Raw genomic sequence first — 18,369 nt, 5'->3', positions numbered from 1 at the left:
ACAAATTTTTTAGTTTAAAAAATATAAAATTATTTTTGAAAAAAAAAAACAGTTACACGTCTCAACTTTTACTTTACTGTATCACATATTAAAATAATATAAAATAAAAAAAAAATATTTCTCACTTCTCTGATAATCTCTATTTCAAATTTTCAATACGTGTGGGGGCTATTTGGTCTTTCAATACATGTGAGGGCTATTTGGTCTTTATAAAAGTTCCTTTTATTGACTTTGACATATACAGTGTCACAGACACTTAACTCACACAAGTAAACACTAAACAAGACTAGCCAGACTGTGAGAGAGAGGAGAAGAAGAAGAAGAAAAGGAAAAAGAGTGTCAGTCCATTTTTAGCTCTCTCTGTAGAGCTTTCATTAGAGAAGGCAAAGGCTTAGACTGGTGTGCTGCTGGAGTTGTACTGTGTGAATGTCATGGGCAGTACTACAGGTGAGTGAGACTTTATAGGAAGTTCATTTCTGTGTCTTAATATCTATATTGAATTTGGTGTTGTAATTGTAAAATGTATTGTGTTTGGTGGCTGGAGGAAAGAGACACAGACAGTGCTTTCTTTAATTGAAGAACCTAAGACATAGCAACCTAAATTTTGTTTGCTTTTTTATTTTATAAGTTAATAAAACTCAACTGGTTTGGGGGTCCAAAGTAAATTTGGCTATCACACTGAAAGAACCATGAATACACAATACCACTAACTTCACCCACATTTGCTCTCTTTGCCTGTTTTTTAGTTTACTTATGATACATTCATGATACATAAGTTTGTGATGAAAGGACCTTCAACTTATTGCCCAAAGAACATGTATCTGCCTCATCTGCAAAGGATGAAAATGAATTTTCACTTGTTTTGAGGGGGGCCAAAGCATTCTGTAGCTCCATCCCTGCTGTTGAGTAAATGAAATTATTATGTTGCATACTTGTTTGACATGAATACATTGTCACTTTGAGAAGTTCATATGACAAAGGAAATGGTTAAGGGATTTTTTTTTTGCAATATTTTAGTGAATTATAAATATATTACTTGTTCCATGCTATTTTTTCTGTACACTTGTTGGATGTGTCTGATACAAATCCGACAAAAATATTTCCATATCAGTTCAGTTGGAAAACACAATTTTGGTTTTATTCTATGTTTTGTGTATCAACTTTCTACTTGCTTTTGATTTTTTGGTTTTTTTTTTTGGAGGGGAGAGGGGGTATGTTAACTTTCTACTTGCTGCTTATAGATGACTTTTGAAATTCAGTGGTTGTGATGCAATGTGGGTTATTTTTTTTCCTCTTAAATTAGTTATACTGCTGATACTTGCATCAACCTTAAGTGAAGATATTGTGATGATGGGTATTATAATTTTGCATGAAATCAACTGCTTGTTTGAACTTTGAACTACTAAGTTCACCTTTGATTCCTTTTCTGTCTTCTTTATGCATGCCCTTATTTCACAAAGGTGATTAATCAGAGTAATCGCTAGAACAGCTATGATGTGATTGATAAGTTTCAGTTTTTATTTTTATTCTTTTGGTTGAAATCTTATGATGAATTTTTCTGGGGGGAGGGGGGGGGGGGGTAAAAGTGTTGAGAAAAAGTGAAAAAAAAATGGATTCAATGATTGTGGAATGAAATGGTATGATTAGATATTTATTGGATGCTCAATCATTATTAGATAACTGTCAGATGCTAATAGTCAAGGGCAATCTAGCTCAAATATATAGAATGTTGACCTGAATGCTTTATTTGAGCCCTACTTCCTACTAAAGTGCTGATGGTTTTGGCTGGAGAGTGCTGATTTTCTCATGTTCATAGATCATATAAAACAGTCTTGATTCTTTTTAAAAAAAAAATTCTTAATACTTTTCATATGTGGAAGGATTTAAATTCATGCTTAATATTATCAATCAATATTTTATAAATATTGTATTTAGATTTCAGTATCAAATATAGCATAACAAATTATATCATTTATCTAATGTAACAAATCACACACATGCCTTGCACTTGTGACCAAAACTAGTTTTAATAAAATAGAGAAAATGATAGAGAGATTATTGGAGGGTGTGAGAAAATTTGGTAGGTAAAATAGATTTTGTTTTTTCCTCGTGAAAAAATGCCTAATCTATTGGAGATTACACTGCCTTTTCTTTTGTTGTTCCTTACTTTTACAAAAAGCAGCATGAGGAAAAAGTATTCTAGTTGTTTATTGTAAATGTGCAATGAAGTTAGGTACCGACTTGGTTGATTCACCAATTTTTTCTGTAATATATATGTGTGTGTATATATATATATATATATATATATATATAGAGAGAGAGAGAGAGAGAGAGAGAGAGAGAGAGAGAGAGAGAGAGAGAGAGAGAGAGAGTATGGAATGGTTGATGGTTTTCTCTATGTATGCATTTGCTAAAAAAATTTGTTAGAGTGGTCCTTATTGATTTGTTTTCAAGCTGATACCTAAGGACCAATGATTTTGTTAGACTTAGTCCTGACTTGAGTGATTTGGAAATTTCTAATACAAAATAAAACTTCAAAAAATTTGTGGGTTGGATTCATTTTGTACCTCACAAGGAAATGTTTTACTAGGTTCTGCCAGTAATGCCAAATTTAATATTTATGATTGCAAAATTAAATCATGCAGGGTTATATTACACTTAAATCTCTATAACCATAAAAAATGTCATTAGAGCTTAAGTTAAGGTTGACTGACTCTTGGTCAATTTGAAGTTCTATCTATAACATCCTTAACAGAATGCCTTTATAGCTTACAAATTGAGCTATCTCTGTTTTCATGTTTCTGAAATTGCAATTGACATGCAAGTTAAAAGATGAAGCTTGTTTCACTGTCGCCTATTGAGAGTTAAGCAATTTCTGTTTGATAAGTATTATGAGTTAAGAAAAATTGGTTCTGAATATTATTGCATTGTCTATGTCCTACAAAATAAAAGTTGATGTATTAAATAGTGTAGGTTGTAGCTGCAAATGCGTAGATGTAATCAACTTGAATATGGTAGTTTTTTTTTTTTAGTTATGATTAATCCCTCAGTTGAATAAATCACTGGTCTAGTTTTATTGTCCATTTCCAGATTTATGAGCACTGGGAGACCATGTGCATTCTGTATATAACATTATCATAAATATAAAACCTACAATCTTGTTATGTTGAGTACATGTAATATCTACAATTTCTTTGATTAGGAATGGCATGCATGGCCGCGGGAAAAGACAAAGGAGCTGCATGGAAGACGTCAACAGGAAGAGGAAGAAGAGGAAGGAAAGGTTAAAGAGTATCGTGAAATTGGCACACACTTGAAAGGTTTTCCAGAAGAAGATGTCAGCAAAGCACTAAGGCTGGTTTCAAGCTTCATCAGAGCTTTGAAGAAGTGGTAGAGGTAATCAGAATATACAATCAAACCATTACCTCATAAATGGCTTCATCTCAAGATAATTGAGGATTTAAAATTATGAGAATGTATTCATTTCTAAAGAGTGTTTTCTGTATATACAGGTCGATTGAAATCCTTCTGTAAAGTAAAAGCCTTTTTCTTTTCCTTTTTTCATTGTTGTTCTTTTCATTACTCAGGGAATATTTCTGTCATATCTAAGGACATCCCATTTCATTCCTGTCCATTCTCATACATTTTTTGTAGCATGTAGCATGTAGCAATGTTTCAGAAGTGGTAAGCTGAGCCAAACTGTTCATGTAGGATAATTGTAACTGTTGATTAAGGTGCTGAGAAATGAGAACTCAATGAAGTTGTTCTAATGGTCATATGTAATCTCCTTGATCTTGCTAGACGTGATGTAAATTGGTCTTTTGTTGTCTCTAAATTTTCTGTGGCATCTTTACTTCTAATGCAATGTTGTTGTAGAGTAATGTTTTTCCAACTTTTTTTAGTTTGCCAATGTAAATGCTTGCAATCACTGATTACTGTAAGGATCAATTTGATTTTGACTTGAAATTAGGGGGGCGTTTTTGCATTTCCAACCCCCTCCCCCCCCTTCCTTTTTTCTTTTGAAAAAAAGAAAGAAAACCTTTCTGCCTCAGAATATCATGTAACTGTAGTCCAATTTGACATTCAATCTTTTCCAGCCTCTATTTTTAATCCCTTCGTTTACCTACTTTGGTGACTGCAAATTTCCAAGAAAGTGACCAAAATGCCCTCTTTGCTGTTGTCATACTTAAGTGATGTTATAAATTACTATGTTCAGTTTATTTTTAATCAAGTTTTATTGACTACTGGCAATGTTGTTGTAAATTTAGAACTCTGTTTATCGTGGAAGTAATGGAACTATGTTACCTAACCCTTCTATAACATATTTTTTGTGAAACAGGCAGCCTAACTGCGAAGATATTGTGAACATTGTTCACTGGATGTATGAGAAAGATGGAATCCCTAAGGATGATGTTGTAAGAATTGTGGACGAATTTCCTAATCAATGTAATTAGTCTGCTTTTCATGTCCTTATTGGATTGTTTACTTCTGTGGATATTTTATAATGCTGGAAGTCATGGGAATTTTGAAGGTAATCCTGTAACCATTACTTTGAATGCTATTATGGTATCTTACCAATATAGGCAATATGCTTGCATTGTTTCTTTACATTATGGTGAATATCATATTATCATTTTCACCATTACTGTGATTCTTCACATCAGACATTAAGTTGTGGATTCTTGTCAAATTTGAATATTTTATTCTTTTTCATTTTACCATTTTATCTACTTTTAAGGTTTCTTTGTGCTAGTTTTGATGGTTATTGTCACATGATTGTATGTTTTATCACATTGTTTTGCTATGATAGTTATATGAAGAGAAAAAGTTAGCTAAGGATATCTAACGGTGTTATGTTTCCTTATGTAATTAAATGTGCACTTAATCAAATCAACATAGGGCCCAAGCAATTTCTTCCCTCAAGTATTTGGATCACTCCTTTATATAATCTATATGCTGCTGCTGCTGTTGTGTTTAGGCTATTTTACACTTCTTGGAATTTAGTGTTTGCACGCATATTTGAGGCCTTTTATTGTTCTCATCATTGATAAAAAAGTTAAAATTTAAATTTGTACATATGTCTTGTAGGTTCCTTGCTTGCTGAACAGGAGTAAAAATGTATGATTTCATTATTTTTATTGTAGTGATATTAATTTATGTCTTTGCTTTGGTTATTGGGCAGCTTTGGACTTTTATGGAGCTCTTAGGTCTTGTACATATGATAGGTCAATCTCTAAGGTATGTTACATCCCAATTGGAATTGTGAGTGACTTTCTTGACCCATTTTGATTTTTTTTTTCTCTCTCTTTTTGTGTGTGTGTGCTTGTTGTTTTATATGACTTCTTGCACAAAGATTGTAAAATTCTATAGCCTTTTGACCTATTGAATTCAGTTGAATTTCTGTGAAAAGGGAACTATTTTCTATTTGGAATGTAGTTAGACACTACTTTACTCTGTATATACAAATGTTTTATGGTTGACATATAATTTATGAGAATTAAAATGTGGTGAAATCAAATAAAATAAAATGAGAGACTTTATGAAGAGAAAGGAGTTTGAGAGGTGCGCTCCATGTAAATTTCATTTTGGTCAGACACCTGGCAAGTAGGTATGATTGCCTACAGTTATCAATATATAGCTTTCAGTCACTAGTAGAAATGTTTTTCTTTTGCTTGATGTCACCAAACTCTCACTTGAAGAAAGTACTTTAGTGTATGGTATATTTTCAACAGGATCAGTTTAATTTGCTTCTATTTAGTCCACCGCCTTTAAGTTGTTACTGCTTCTAAAACATTAATTTTTTTTATAATTATAATTTTTATAGGATCCCAGAACATGGGCTGGATAAGGATCATATTCTGTCACATTAACATCTTTTATCAAACTCAAACCTCTTCAACTATATAATGAGCCTATTTAGAAATATTCTATTCACTATTTTGTCTGTTTTTCTGCTACATGTGAATGACATTGTTCTGACAGACTGATCATGAGGAAATATTTTTATCTTATAAAGTCGTATTGGTTGGGATTTTCAATTGAAGGGTCTTGATTTATCAAAATATATTGTAGATATTAAGTTGATAAAGTCAGTTCAAAATTGGTGCTTTTCATGTAGGTATATTAATGCTTCTGAAGCTAGCATGATAACCTAGGTCTATCAGGTTGATATACTTGATTATGACTTAAACAGATGTGATTGGAAATTTGAGCCAGTTGTTAGCTAAATCTGGAAGTGACACACCATGACACATTAATTTGTTCATCAGTGACAATGTGCTCACAGAAGAACATACAGATTCATGTAGAAAGACACTCAGTTTAGGTCTTATCTTTTAAATAAACTTCTTTTGGGGATTACCTACTCTACATGCTCTGTTGGATCTTAAAGTTTGACTTGCCCTCCCGAATGAAATGAAACTCATGTTGGATAATTATGGGTCATGATTTATGGTTTTAATGATCAACTATTACTTTTCACTATTCACCATTGACAAGAACGCCTTTAGAAATAAAGGAAAGGGAGGGGGAAAGTTGGTGGGGGGGGGGGGAGGATTTAAGGGAGGTGGTATTCTGCATCACCGGGATATACAACACCCTGTTCACATAGGGGTGCATCCCTCACTTTTGGGGTCCACCCCTATATAAGTGGGGTGTTGTATATCCCTGTGATACTCTCAACCAGGTAAGAATTTGATGTTTCCTGCTATCATGTGAGAACTTTTGCCGTCATATGATGTAGTCCATTTTTAATGGCTTAAATATGAATTTCCTAGAAATGCTTTCTTTTGTTTGTTTATTTTGTGAAAGTTGGTGTTAACAAGTTATCCCCGTTTTTTATTTTATTTTCTTTACATTTTAGTGGATTGATGAAATTGGAGGCGTTGAAAAACTTGGGGACAAACTTCTCAGAAGAAAAAAGAATGAAAAACTTCCTGTATTCACTCCACCAAAGGTAAGTATTCAATCACAACCGTATTACTGGCTTTTGAAATCAGCCGTTTTTTTAAAATAAAAATTTTGCAATCCTCTTATTATCGAAAAATTTGTAGTTGATCATTTTATTATTGGTTTGGATTATTGAGCTATGAGTTTGTTAGAAGTTAAAATTGTTTGTAATTAATCCTTCATAAATAAGTGAGTTTCATAAGTTAATGTAGTGGGAAGTTTATTGAAGTTATGTGTGAGATTTATGAATGTAAGAGTTAGAAAATAAATGTAGTGAGAGTTAAAGGTTGGATGGTGTACTATATAAACCCATTCATCCGTCAAGTTCTATGCAAGAGTTGAAGAGAAATACAAAACCTTAAAGAGTTCTAACTCTTCCCTCTCCACTCTCTCTCTCTTTATTTAATTTGTGAGTGTGAGTCTCTTCTATACACTAAGTAGTGTGTGGATATTTGTGAGAGTAAGTGAGGAAAGGCCCATCAGTATTTTGTTTTATTTCCAACAAAGTGGTATCAGAGCCAATCGGTTCGTGGTGAGAATGGCTATTGCTAATGGGATGGTGTCATTCCAATTTCCTCGACTTACCAAACAAAACTTTGAAAATTGGAGTATCCGAATGAAGGCGTTGCTCGGATCCCAAGATGCGTGGGAGATTGTGGAGAAAGGTTATGTGGAGTCACAAGATGAAGAATCTTTGACCCAAAAACCAAAAGGATGCCTTGCAAAAAGCTCGAAAGAAAGATCAACAAGCACTTACGTTGATTTATCAAGGCTTGGATGAAACTATGTTCGAGAAAGTTGCAAATGCAACTTCATCCAACCAAGCATGGGAGATTCTTAAAAACTCTCTAACGGGAGTTGATAAAGTGAAGAAAGTTCGCCTTCAAACATTGAGAGGCGAGTTTGAAGGTTTGTACATGAAAGAATCTGAATCTATTTCAGATTATTTTTCAAGGGTGTTGGCAATTGTAAATCAATTGAAGAGATATGGTGAGAACTTGGATGATGTCCGTGTAGTAGAAAAAAATTCTACGGTCATTAACTTCAAAGTGTGACTATATTGTTGTAGCAATTGAGGAATCAAAAGACTTAGAGTCAGTGACCATTGACCAACTCATGGGATCATTACAAGCCCATGAAGAAAGGCTTAATAAGAAGAAGCAAGAGCCTTTGGAGCAAGTTCTACAAGCAAAGCTCACCTTGAATGAGAAAGGTTGGCGTGAAAGTAGCCAAAGAGGCCAAGGACATGGACGTGGTAGAGGGAGAGGATCTGGAGGAAGAAATGGTCAAAACTCTCCCAATTATGAAGAGAGGGGTCAAAGTTCAAAATCCACAAGAGATCATGGAAGAGGAAGTTTCTCAAGACCATATAAAAGAAGGTATGATAAGTCTAATATCAAATGTTATAATTGTCAAAAGTATGGGCATTATGCTTCTGAATGTAAAAATGCTGCTAACACTATTGAGGAGAAAGCTAACTATGTTGAAGATAAGAATGAAGAAGTGGAGCCGACTTTGTTGTTGGCATACAAAGGAGAAGGAAAAGAAGAAAATGGTGCGTGGTATCTTGACTCTGGTGCTAGCAACCATATGTGTGGGAATAAAAGGATGTTTATGGAGATTGATGAATCGGTGGTCGGGAGTGTTACTTTTGGTGACTCATCCAAAGTTTCAGTGAAGGGGGTAGGTAAAATTCTTATCCGTTTAAAGAATGGAGATCATCAATTTATTTCTGATGTATATTATGTGCCAAGCATGAAAACTAATATTTTGAGCTTAGGACAACTTCTTGAGAAAGACTATGATATCCAGTTGAAAGATCGTAGTTGCTTAATAAGGGATCATCGAAATAATGTGATAGCTAATGTGCCTATGACAAGAAATAGAATGTTCTTGTTAAATATTCAAACTGATGCTATTAGAAGTCTGGAGGCTTGTTTTAAAGATTCTTCTTGGCTTTGGCATCTAAGATTTGGGCATTTAAACTTTGGAGGACTACAATTGTTGACAAAGATGAAGATGGTGAGAGGATTGCCTTCCATTGAGCATCCTAACCAGCTTTGTGAAGGATGTCTCCTTGGCAAGCAATCAAGGAAAAGCTTTCCAATAGAAGCTAGTACAAGAGCAACCAAGCCATTGCAACTTGTTCATACTGATGTGTGTGGACCTATCAAGCCATCATCACTTGGTAAAAGTAACTACTTTCTTCTCTTTATTGATGATTTTAGTAGAAAAACATGGGTTTATTTTTTGAAGCAGAAATCTGAAGCATTTGGTGCATTTAAGAAATTTAAGTTATTTGTAGAAAAACAGAGTGGTCATGAAATTAAGGCCTTAAGATCTGATAGAGGAGGCGAATTCACATCAAATGAATTCAAAGAATTTTGTGAAGCAAATGGGATTCACCGCCCTTTAACAGTTCCAAGGTCACCACAACAGAATGGTGTAGCAGAAAGAAAGAATCGCTCAATTCTTAATATGGCCAGAAGCATGTTGAAGAGCAAGAAAATGCCTAAAGAATTTTGGGCTGAAGCTATAGATTGTGCAATCTATTTGTCCAATCGTTGCCCTACAAGAAGTGTACAAGGAAAAACCCCACAACAAGCTTGGAGTAGGAAGAAGCCTACAGTTTCCCATCTTCGTGTGTTTGGGAGCATTGCATATGCACATGTACCAGATCAAGAGAGATCCAAGCTAGATGATAAAAGCAAGAAGTATGTGTTCATTGGCTATGATCCAAGCTCTAAGGGCTATAAGCTCTATAATCCGAGCACTGGAAAAGTCATTGTTAGTCGAGATGTGGAATTCGACGAAGAAGGCACATGGGATTGGAGTACCCAAGAAGAGGAGAAGTATGATTTCTTTCCTCTATCTGAAGAGGAAGATCAAGGGAATGAAGTTCAGGAAGAGCCTACCACTCCACTTCCATCACCAGCAGCATCATCTCCCATTCATGAAAGTCCATCATCATCATCTTTACTAGAAGGAAGTTCTAGTGAAAGACCAAGAAAAATGAGAAGTATCCAGGATCTTTATGATTCAACAGAAATTACTGATGATGTAACACTTTTTTGTTTGTTTGCTGATTGTGAACCTACAGGATTTGAAGAAGCAGTGCGAGACAAAAAATGGAGAAATGCTATGGATGAAGAGATCAAGGCAATAAAGAAGAATGATACATGGGAGCTTGCAACTCTTCCAACTGGAAAGAAGACAATTGGTGTAAAATGGTTGTACAAGTTGAAAAAGAATGCAAAAGGAGAGGTAGAGAGATACAAAGCAAGATTGGTGGTGAAAGGGTATAGTCAACAGCAAGGTGTTGATTATGATGAGGTATTTGCCCCTTGCTCGTTTGGAAACTATACGATTGCTAATTTCTTTAGCAGCTCAGAATCAATGGAGAATTTTCCAAATGGATGTAAAATCCGCATTTTTGAATGGCTACCTTGAGGAAGAACTTTATGTTGAGCAGCCTATAGGCTATGTTGTAGAGGGGCAGGAAGATAAAGTTTTGAAGTTAAAGAAAGCTCTATATGGCCTAAAACAGGCACCAAGAGCTTGGAATAGTAGAATTGACAAATACTTCCAGGTTAATGGGTTTTTTAAATGCCCACATGAACATGCGCTTTATTATAAGGTGCATACAAATGGAGATATCTTAATTGTTTGTCTGTATGTAGATGATTTGATTTTTACAGGCAACAATCCAAGTATGTTTGAAGACTTCAAGAAAGCAATGACTAAGGAGTTTGAAATGACAGATATTGGACTTATGGCCTATTATCTTGGCATTGAAGTGAAGCAAATGGAGGATGAGATTTTTATTTCCCAAGAAGGTTATGCAAAGGATATTCTCGAGAAGTTTGAGATGTTAAATTCCAATCCAGTTAGCACCCCTGTAGAATGTGGAGTGAAGTTGTCAAAGCATGTTAATGAAGAGAAGGTTAATCCAACATTCTTCAAAAGTTTGATCGAAAGTCTAAGGTATCTAACATGCACAAGACCAGACATTCTTTTTGGCGTTGGACTAGTTAGTCGTTACATGGAAGCACCGAAGATGACTCATTTGAAGACTGCCAAGAGAATTCTTCGCTATTTAAAAGGTACACTGGATTATGGACTGTTGTATTCACCCTCTAAAGATTTTAAACTTGTTGGCTACAGTGATAGTGATTGGGCCGGAGATATGGATGATAGAAAGAGTACTACTGGTTTTGTATTCTATATGGGTAATACTGCATTTACATGGACGTCCAAAAAGCAGCCAATCGTGACGCTTTCCACTTGTGAAGCTGAGTACGTTGCAGCTACCTCCAGTGTTTGTCATGCAAAGTGGCTTAGAAGTTTATTGAAAGAGTTGCAAATGTTTCAAGAAGAAGCGACAAAGATATTTGTGGACAATAAGTCTGCACTAGCTCTTGCAAAGAATCCAGTCTTTCATGACCGAAGCAAGCACATCGACACAAGGTATCATGTTATTCGAGAATGTATTGCAAGAAAAGAAGTTCATCTTGAGTTCGTGAAGTCACATGATCAGGTTGCAGATATACTCACTAAACCACTCAAGTATGACACATTCAACAAGCTGCGAGCCTTACTTGGAGTAATCAAGAAAACAAGTTTAAGGGGGGATGTTAGAAGTTAAACTTGTTTGTAATTAATCCTTCATAAATAAGTGAGTTTCATAAGTTAATGTAGTGGGAAGTTTATTGAAGTTATGTGTGAGATTTATGAACGTAAGAGTTAGAAAATAAATGTAGTGAGAGTTAAAGGTTGGATGGTGTACTATATAAACCCATTCATCCGTCAAGTTCTATGCAAGAGTTGAAGAGAAATACAAAACCTTAAAGAGTTCTAACTCTTCCCTCTCCACTCTCTCTCTCTTTATTTAATTTGTGAGTGTGAGTCTCTTCTATACACTAAGTAGTGTGTGGATATTTGTGAGAGTAACTGAGGAAAGGCCCATCAGTATTTTGTTTTATTTCCAACAGAGTTCATTCTGTTCTGACAAACTGAAGATTAAAAGACAGCATACATACGCTAGAGCCCTAGAATGGATCTGAGAAAAAAAAAATTTATATAGAGGAGTGAAGCCTCATGCTTGTAGGGTTGTGGAGGTTTTGTAAACCAGAGAGACATGCCTGTCATGCCATATGCATGTGATGCTGCTTTGATGCAGTTACACAGATTGGAAACCGGATGTTAACAGTTGCATGTAGGAAAGGAAAAGGGGCTACCTTAATGCCTCTTGGTATAGTTGTTTTGGTTGATACTAGGATGATGTCAGAAAAGGGTTTTGATGATAGAATGGAACTTATATCTCGTCTTCTTAGGTACATGCAACCATAATAGTAGTTGTCACAATCATGTTACTACTGTTGATCCCAATATGTTTAGATATTGCAAATGCTACCTCTTGCCCTGCCTGCATTACAAGTGAAATTGTATTGTATAAGAAATAAGACTTATGGATGTCTCGTGAATGAACTAAAAACACTGGGAATGATTGTTTCAATTAGTTTAATGATTTTTTTTGTTGAAATGCCACTGAGCTTTCATTTTCAGGATATTATCAGTGGTCAACGATGATATCATAAAGTTCTATAAAACTTCTTCAAAAAGTTCTGGTAACCAGAGCCACATGACTGTTTTACTGATTTCTTCCCTTTAAAGTATCGCTTCCGTTTTTTGTTTTGTTTTGTTTTTTTTTTCTCTCCCCACTTTTTGTTTTTATTTATGTAACTAGTAAGTTGCCCGTGCGATGCATAAATAATGTTGTAATGTGTTATGTAAATTTTTTTTTTTTGAAAATGTTATGCAGATATTATAGCATATTTATTATAAAATTTTGTTACTAATGAGTTTATCATAAAAAGTAACAATTATAAATTGTACACACATATCTTTTATAATTATTTTGTTCAACTAATGGGCAATTATTAAAACAACTTTGGAGTAATATTGTATAACAAAAGTTGATCAAAGCATATTAATTCTTTTTATATTATTGATTTTTATTATGTGATGTAATAAAAAGCTTCATTACGAAATCTTTTTTTATTTCTTCAATGCTTTGTATTGTAGTATGGTGACTCTTATAAAGTTTGTTGAGGGTATTTTATTTTTGAGCTTTCATCACTTTTCCTTTTGTAGCATCATTTGTGTTAATTACTAATGAATTAGCTCCGAGAGATTCTTGATTGGATCTTACTAAGTTTGGACTTTGTCACTAAGATTTTTCGTAAGTATTTGCATTCATATTAAATTTCAATGATGTGACAGTTTTTTGTAAATGTTTTTATATATATTTTTGGTTAATTTGGAATAGTGCAGCAAAAAGAATTAATATAACATATTGGATTGTGCATTTTTTTTTTCCATGTCTTTTTGTCATTTGAAGGTGCATCAAAAATCTTTGCAACTATGTAATTTTCAAAACCATCCTTTAGATTGAATTCATTCAAATAAAGTAGGAAAATCCTTTTTTTTTTTCCTAATTTTGTTTTTCAAATCATGTGGGATTCTTTCTACAATATCAATATTTTTACAAATAATTTAAATAAATTGTACCTCAGTCTATTTTTAAGCAAGATCTCCTGTAAATTTATTTAGGATTTTCTTAGCATTTCAATCAAATATCTCAAAAGTTGTTTTGTTAGTTGCATCAAAAACTTCAATTTGAATCTTGTAACTGAAGTAGTTTGCAATTGTATATATATAGTAGTTATAGTGAGATGAATATATTATAAATATTTGGAGAGTATATAGTTAATGTTAGTGTCTCTAACCTTGGGATAGAAAGTTTTGTTTTTGTTTCACATTTTGCACACTGAAATGATTTTGTTTGTGGTTTGACATTCATTTCACAAAGCATACATGGAATGTAATACCAACTCATTGTTGTATCAATGTCATTTATTGATGCAATACCCGACCTCAGGTCGCATTTTGCAATGAACTTTGAAATTAATGTATTATTTTTTTAATGTAAATAATATGATGTATTGTTATTTTTTTATGTAAATGATGAGTATAATTTGAAATGATTAACAAACCTATTTCGTAGGATCTCATTCAATGCATTTTATCTTTACTATTGTCTACATATTCTTTAAAGATAAATCTTCCTATGAAAATTGTTTTGCATGTATTTTTGGTATTTCTTACAGAGGATCATGTTTTTGACCGTTCCTATCATTGAATTTTTTTTTTATGGAAAATATTAAGCAAATGACATTTTGTGAGATAGTATATGCTATTTATTACACTTTTTTCTTGTTAAAAAATTTAGAAATATGCACTTGTCAATTATTTCAGCAATCTCAGGGATCTCAAGATTTATATATATTTTTGTTGCATAGGTTGATGACAAAGAGAATTTTTCTGCATAAATTGCATAGAACATTGTTAATAAACAAAAGCATTTTGAATTAAAATTGTGGAAATATGAAGACATGATTTCATGAGAATGAGATTTTCTAGAAGCATCATCTATATATAGGGGAGGAGGAAGAGAGTTTGTAAGTGGATAAGAGTTTTGAATTTGATTTACACATGGAAATGGTCAAACTTGGGTCATAATATGTAAAGTAATAACTAGGCTAGGGTGATAAAAAAGGCTAATTTATATAATAGTAAAAAGAAATTATTTATTGGGTAATAGTAAAAAAAGAAAAAAATAAAAAGAGGTAAAAAATGCTAAATTTATATAATAGTAAAAAGAAGTTACTATGATCTATTAGTGATAGTAAAAAAACTTAATGAAAAAAGGTAAAAAAGGCTAAATGAAATATTAATAACTAATAGTAAAAATATGTTACTATAAGTTATTAGGTGATAGTTTAATAACTTAATGAAAAAAGTTTAAAAAACTAAATGGAAGCTTAGAGCGCCATAGGCAGGACCTCATGTCATTTTAAGTCATTTTAAGCTTTGTTCTGACTTGTGTTAATTGATATAGAAAAAAAGAAAAAGAAAAAAAGAAGAGATTGTTGGCCAATAACTGATGAAGAGCAGGGCAAAGGGAAGATAGTATAAATTGGGGCATTGCAAAACCAGTACTTACTTTGATTGATAATTTGGCACCTTCTTTGTTTACTGCATAATTTATATTTTCTTAAGAATTTTTTATTCTTATTCCATTGATATTGTGAGCTATAGATGGTTCTCTTAAAAAAAAAACCCACTATAGGCATGAGAATTACAAATTTCATAATGATTTATGCATTAGTTAGAGATAATAAGTGCTCTGGTATAATATGTCCATCATTTGTGAACAAATCCCTGGAAGTTAAGAGTACCACCAACATCTACATTCTTTAAATGCTTTAGATATTTGAGCATGCGCAAGTTAAAGACAAATTAACTATGTAGTAGGGGAATTGTACATATTATTAATTACTCTAAGTCACTTTTAACCTAGATCAACAAAGCTTTGAGTTGAACAGCTGACTGAATTCAAATACAAGAATCATGAGTGTAAGCTATTATGTCCTTCACAAATCTGTTAAGAAAATTATTGGACTAGCCTTGGCCCTAATGTAATACAAAATGATATAGTAAATGCTGTTAACCCAGCCAGTTATGACCAAATGAAACAGGTAACATCATAGTATTATGTCTTTTAAGTTGAAATTATTTTGTATTTCGAAGTTGTTTCTATGTTAAACTACTTCCAAAATGTCTTGATTCTCACTATTTATGCGTTTAGACTGTATGCTGGAAGAATTGTGGTTGGATCAGTATCTAATTAAGATAATTTGGTTCTTTTCTTTTGTCTTTTCTTTGAATTTTTGTGATTTTTTTTCTTTCATCTTCCCCTTTTAAAATCTGCATAAAACTAATATGATCTACAGCCCTCTGTCATGAACAATAACATTTAATTGTTTGCAAAGACTTGAGCAACTGAAATTATTACCTTTTTTTTTTTTTTTTTTAATTTCAAAATGGTAGCAACAATCACTTTCACCTTGCTTCATTTATAGTTAGGATGTTTTGGACTTACAAATGAATATGAATTGGATGCCTCATCTACTTGATCACTTTAAAAGTGTAAGATGTTTAATTGTCTCTATCCAACTTCACTGCTGACTCTTTTGTTTTTTGTCTTTATTTTTTATTTTTATAGTAGTTATCTTCAAATTTGACACTTGGTATCTTTTCTTTTCATTCATGATTCCTTAATGTGATATCTTATAATTAGAACTGCTTTTGGCTTTAACACAGGAGAAAGTTTTAAGATTCAAATAACAAAAAAATTGCCAAATCATTTTCTCAAACTTTGTATATTATGTTTAAAATACTTCAATTTCATTTTAATCTGATAAGATTTTTTAATGTTCTTGCTACCTATGTCTTAGCTTATGTATTATGTCTTTATATTAACTAATGATATGCATTTCTATTTGTCTCTATTTAACCATTAGTTTGATAGGCTTTTTTAACCATTACATTGTTTTTTTAAAAATTCACTATCTCCAACATGCAATTTCTTGGGGTTTGTAACATCCTTTGAAAGTCTCTCTGTCTAGAACAACATTGAACTCATTTGACTAAGGCAAATAAAATTCGAGCTGACAAAGGATTTTTCTTTTCATGTTTCCCTCATTAGACCTTGAATGATACACAACCTCTTTTTATTTTTTCAATATTTATCTTTCTTGGATGTATTAAAATTTGAATGATAGATCATCTCTTTTTAGGAGGGGAGATAGTAGCCTTTTGTATATAGATAAAATGATAATTTTTATTTAAATATTAATAATAATGATGAGTTTGAGTTTAAGTTGGACTTGTTAGAAAGATAAAATTTTACTCCTTGTTAAGTTTGAACTAAACAAAAATAAATTTTTTTTTTTAATATTGTGCTGATGTGAAAAATTGTGGAAGCGTCAAAGGCTTCGGTTATATATATATATATAGACAATGCTACCTATGATGGCGCACCCTTGTCATAATCGTAGGCCAATGGGATTAGTCACTTCATTATCCTTGAAATGAAAATTTTTTATTAATCTCTTCTAAAAAAAAATAATGTTGTGGCTAATCCTAATAGTAAGGATTTGTATTAACATTTAAACCTTGTTTTTGCTATAAATTTTAGTTCAACGGTCCAATTTAAGTCCATTATACGTTGTTTTGATTGTTAGAACTTCTAGCTTTGTTCTTGATGAAGTTTTAGAAGATCAAACAATGAAAATTATGATTTTTCCACTATGCCATGAAATGGCCGAATTTGCTCTTGAAATGAAGTTAAATGGAGGTTGCAAGATAGGGTGTCTACAATTAGCCTATTATTAATTTGTGTCAACAAAAAAATCTCCACTAATAGTAACCTAGTAACCTAACCACAAATAAGTGTTGGCCTCCCAAAGTCATGATAGAAGGAGCCATGAATTAGTTTTTTGAGAAAAAGAGCATAAATAGTATGAAGTGAGGAGCAAATTAGATATATTTTTTTGAAGTTTTAGTAGTTTTTTTTTTAAAACCAAATCTATATAACAATTGTTGTGTACAATATGAATCACTTCCCGGCAAAATTGTTTGGTAGTAATTACTACTAAAAGTTTTAGTAGTAATTAACCCAAATCAATATAACATTTGTTTAGTAGTAGTCAATATATATATATATATATATATATATATATATATATATATATATATATATATATAAAAGCAGAGACCTCATGCGGAGAGCATGAGGTTCAACCATGTGATGCTTTATATAAGTAGTTTTTTGTTTGGCCTTTCACCTCACCCCATCTTCTTATCAATGACCATTTTAAGTCATAAAAGAAAAAAAATTAAGAGACATTGAATCAAAGAACACTAAGAAAAGTGTCAAGTGTGATAGGCCAAAAACATATTGACCCCAAGTAACGGATTAAGTTGATTAATTGACCAAGTTAAATAATTAATCAATTTAACATGCAAACACGTGGTAGCATAAACAAATCATCAATAAACTAAAATGCAGCGAAAAATAAATTGACATGGTGATTTGTTTACGAATGGGGAAAACCTCCAAGGCAAAAATCCTATCAGGTGATTTTAAGGCCACCACTCCCGAGAATCCACTATTATCAAAACAAGCGGTTACAAGTAAAGGAATTCCAGTACCTTTTACCAACCTAGAGTTGAACCCTTACTCCAATACCTAATTGGACTTGTTTTGTAGTGACAATCTCTCCTTTTGATGCACGACTCTCAGTACGTGACTAACCAATTGTACGGATTCCAGTACGCGACTTCAATCACCAACTTGAGAAAGATGTTGGCTGCAAAATTTTCAGTTCATCCTCACAATGAAGAACAAGAAGATGCTTGATAACAAAACCTTACGATGCACAAACACAGCAGCTTCTTCACAAAAGAGATGAATTAGGACAAACTTTGTTTCTGGTCACAAATAACTTTTGCAAC

General features: G+C 32.8%; 1 protein-coding gene across 4 annotated transcripts in view; it reads left to right on the top strand.

The window, feature by feature from the left end:
• Positions 1–257: 257 nt before the first annotated feature.
• Positions 258–18,369, top strand: part of LOC142637372 (ribulose bisphosphate carboxylase/oxygenase activase 2, chloroplastic-like) — a 74,566-nt gene continuing 56,454 nt past the window's right edge. For all 4 annotated transcript variants that reach the window (XM_075811654.1, XM_075811653.1, XM_075811652.1 and 1 more), the window contains exons 1-5: positions 258–447; positions 3,203–3,396; positions 4,340–4,446; positions 5,183–5,238; positions 6,863–6,955. In XM_075811654.1, coding sequence (XP_075667769.1) covers positions 4,380–4,446; positions 5,183–5,238; positions 6,863–6,955 — 216 coding nt within the window. In that variant the 5' untranslated portion in view covers positions 258–447; positions 3,203–3,396; positions 4,340–4,379. The remainder of the gene's footprint in view (positions 448–3,202; positions 3,397–4,339; positions 4,447–5,182; positions 5,239–6,862; positions 6,956–18,369) is intronic.

This window comes from Castanea sativa, chromosome 5, assembly GCF_040712315.1.
Source record: "Castanea sativa cultivar Marrone di Chiusa Pesio chromosome 5, ASM4071231v1".
Lineage (NCBI taxonomy): Eukaryota > Viridiplantae > Streptophyta > Magnoliopsida > Fagales > Fagaceae > Castanea > Castanea sativa.
The sequence above is the reverse complement of the archived record's forward strand: the minus strand, read 5'-3'. Positions and strand labels throughout refer to the sequence as shown.